The sequence below is a fragment of the Cornus florida genome, unplaced genomic scaffold (assembly GCF_030987335.1).
Source record: "Cornus florida cultivar Cherokee Brave unplaced genomic scaffold, ASM3098733v1 CherokeeBrave_3.0.0_Hap2_Chr10, whole genome shotgun sequence".
Lineage (NCBI taxonomy): Eukaryota > Viridiplantae > Streptophyta > Magnoliopsida > Cornales > Cornaceae > Cornus > Cornus florida.
In genome coordinates this window covers 51,379,468-51,383,018 of record NW_026775580.1, presented here as the reverse complement: position 1 = coordinate 51,383,018, position 3,551 = coordinate 51,379,468, and the positions used below count along the sequence as shown (strand labels likewise).

Sequence of the window (3,551 nt, the reverse complement as noted above, 5' to 3'; positions counted from 1 at the left end):
TGTTCCACAACAGAGAAAAACGGTATTATTGTTCAAAAATATGACTCAACGAAGTCACCTGATAAGGTCAGTTTACTTTTTAGACTGTCATTCGACAGCTGAGGGGTTCTTTGTAAAAATAAAAAAATAAAAAAGGAGGTTTATTGGAGGGATTTAATGCAATTCGTCCTTTCTAGTTTTCTTATTTAATAAGGATATAATGATATATTAAGTAATAGTAATTTTTCCAGATTATTTTGAATATAACATATAGTCGATATATATATAGTTATTCTTGTACAGGTAGAGTTTGTGTTGAAATAGAATTAATTTGTTGGAATTTATTATTTTATAGTGGCAGAGTTCTTTTAGGAATTTAAATTGCGCGCGCGCGCACACACACACACACACATATATATATATATATATGTATACACACACGTGATTGAGTAAAAAAAAAAAAGGGGTGAGGTATTCAGAGTTTTATAAGTCGTCCTTTCTAGTTTTCTTATTTAATAAGGATATAATGATATATTAAGTAATAGTAATTTTTTCAGATTATTTTGAATATAACATATAGTCGATATATAGATATATAGTTATTCTTGTACAGGTAGAGTTTGTGTTGAAATAGAATTAATTTGTTGGAATTTATTATTTTATAGTGGCAGAGTTCTTTTAGGAATTTAAATTGCGCACACACACACACACACATATATATATATGTATACACACACGTGATTGAGTAAAAAAAAAAAGAAAAAGGGGTGAGGTATTCAGAGTTTTATAAGTTACTAGTAAATTTTTTTTCCCCTTTCGCTCTCTCCTCTTACCTGTCAGAGATCCGAACATCAATTATACATAAGTAATTAAATGCTATTTGTTACTTACCAAAAAAAAATCAAATCCTTTTTGTGAATATGAATCACAAGAATCTACCACTACATGGGCTAACAAGGACAAAAGGTGAAAGAGCCAAAGACTACTCTGGCTTTGCCACAATACGCCGCAAAGCCAGTCTCTTTGGAACAATGTTGTCCCTGTTCTTGTTGCTTCTTCTGTCCTGTGCCTGGTTCGTCACTCCTTCAAAAATACACCTCCAACAATTCCAAAAAATTTCACACAACAACAACAGCATATTCATCTTAGCCGGACAGAGCAACATGGCGGGAAGAGGAGGTGTCATTAACGGCACCTGGGACGGCATTGTCCCAACCCAATGCCAGCCCAACCCGAGGATCCTCCGGCTCACGGCGGGGCTGGAATGGGAGGCTGCGCACGAGCCCCTCCACGCCGACATCGATGTCAAGACTTGCGGGGTTGGGCCTGGAATGGCGTTTGCTAATGCGGTGCTGACTAAGGAACCGAGGTTGGGGAAGGTGGGTTTGGTGCCCTGTGCTGTTGGAGGGACTAAGATTGATGAATGGGGGAGAGGGGGTAGGCTTTACAATGAGTTGGTGAAGAGGGCAGGGGTGGCGTTAGTGGGTGGTGGGTCAATTCGCGCCATTCTGTGGTACCAGGGAGAGACTGATACAGTGATACTACAGGATGCAGAGGTGTATAAGCAGAAATTGAAGACTTTTTTCTCCGATCTGCGCTCTGATCTGAAGTCTCCCTCGGTGCCTATATTCCAGGTAACATTTTGCCTTCTCAACAACCATACATAGGACTCATTCAATTTTTAATGCTTTTGTGCAATTGATGTCAAAAGTTAGATCGGTATTCAATCTATGTCTTCTGGGTCTGGTTCTTTGTTCGTAAAGAACCATGACTATAATTATAATAAAAAGTGAACACAACGGTAAAATTGCTACATTGTGATTTCAATGATCGAAAACAGCCCATCCATAAAAAGGTAAGAACGCTTACATCCAATAAGCTAACATCATGATTCCTAACTTCTCCTGTGCATTGGACATGGAGAAAAAATCAATTCGCATAGTATTATTGGTACCCTTGCTGGAAAATGACCCATGAACCTCTCTAAATATATAGAGATAGTTTCGCAATCTTGAGCCTAACCAAACAATAATGGCACTACTCAACTAGATTTAGAATTGCTTGATTAATGGTTTTTTATTAAAAAAGGAAAAGCATTTTTGTAGTAAAGAGACACTGACCCAACAAATAAAAGTATAGGGTCCCAGTCTGCCAGCTAAATTGCGTGTGTGTATATATATATATATATATATATATATATATATATATATATATCTTTGTGCTTGTATGATGAATTTGGTCTGTTGTGTACCAAATAATTTATATATCATTTGTTGGTTATGGTTAGGTGGCTTTAGCATCAGGACAAGGGCCTTATACAGAGATAGTGAGAGAAGCGCAGCTGAGGGTGAGTGCTGAGCTTCAGAATGTGAAGTGTGTGGATGCCAAGGGGCTGCCACTGGAACCAGATGGGCTGCACCTCAGCATGCCGGCCCAGGTCCGACTCGGAGAGATGTTGGCTGATGCATTCCTGCAGTCCATTCCAAGCCCAATGCAAAGTCATGCTCCAACAAGGTTTAACTATTTTCTTTCTAACCTTTTGATTGTCCCATTATTTACTACCCTCTTGCTGATCTCGACCCTTGATCTATCTTTCAGTTGAGTAGTAAAACTGTTAATACTTTTTTTTTTTGGTTTTTCTAATTGATACTCACACACACCTCTAATAAATTATTTACACCTAACAAGAATTGATCCCAAAACCTGATGTTACTGATGGGTACAATTCAATTGTAGCAATAATTATTACCTTAAGCTTGCAAATAGAAAAGGGATAGGAAAATTTGTCAGATTTCAACTTTTGATTCTTTTCTTCCTGAATTTGTATACTACTTTTTTGCTTAAATATACTTGTTATTCACAATACTTAAGATATTGGTGTGTTTTTTTTGTTTTCTTATCCTTTTCTTTGAAGGGAAGATATAAAATTTTCAGAACACTAAAGAGAAGATTAAGAGGATGCAGATATACAGACCAGTAGAAAGTACTAGTGGGAAATGATGTGTACTTTTACTAGTGCTTTGCTGGTGCACAGTTTTTTTCAAATTTTCTTATCATGTATATAATAATCATTCACTAATTAATTTCATTCACAGCCTGTGGGTGTCAATATTTAATGTTTTGTAGAGATGACAATGAAATGTGTACTAAAATTTGATTATGCTTGGTGACAAAATATGGTTGTCCACTTTTATTGCCTCGTTCAGATGATGCTAAGTTGGTTTACCTGCAACAATAATAGCGACAGGACAACTCTCCAATCCATTCATTCTAAACAAGGCAGGAAAAATGCTAAATTTCGTTGGGCCCAAAACACAAAATAAAAAGAGGTATATTAGACAAAACAGTCCATAAACGGACCCAACATGAGATACAGAAGAGTCCATACTAACACAGCCCAAAAATACTCTCTCTCTCTCTCTCTCACACACACACACACAAATGTAACGGAGTGGAAGCTATGAATGTTCACAAAGGAATGATAAGCAACTTTGAATTGAAGAGAAAATTGCAATATGATATATTATTAATTAAATAGTTAAATTATTATTATTTTTTATAGTTGGTACTCA

The 3,551-nt window shown here is 36.4% G+C and overlaps 1 protein-coding gene across 2 annotated transcripts; it reads left to right on the top strand.

The window, feature by feature from the left end:
• The first annotated feature begins 422 nt into the window (after positions 1-422).
• On the top strand, positions 423-3,154 carry LOC132279570 (probable carbohydrate esterase At4g34215). 2 transcript variants are annotated; one of them, XM_059781586.1, is made up of 3 exons: positions 423-1,613; positions 2,267-2,493; positions 2,899-3,154. In XM_059781586.1, the coding sequence occupies exons 1-3, from the start codon at positions 900-902 to the stop codon at positions 2,957-2,959; spliced, it is 1,002 nt and encodes a 333-aa protein (XP_059637569.1). In that variant the 5' UTR covers positions 423-899; the 3' UTR covers positions 2,960-3,154. The 2 variants fall into 2 exon arrangements, with proteins under 2 accessions (XP_059637569.1, XP_059637570.1); XM_059781587.1 differs by having other exon boundaries at positions 2,894-3,154.
• Positions 3,155-3,551: the final 397 nt, after the last annotated feature.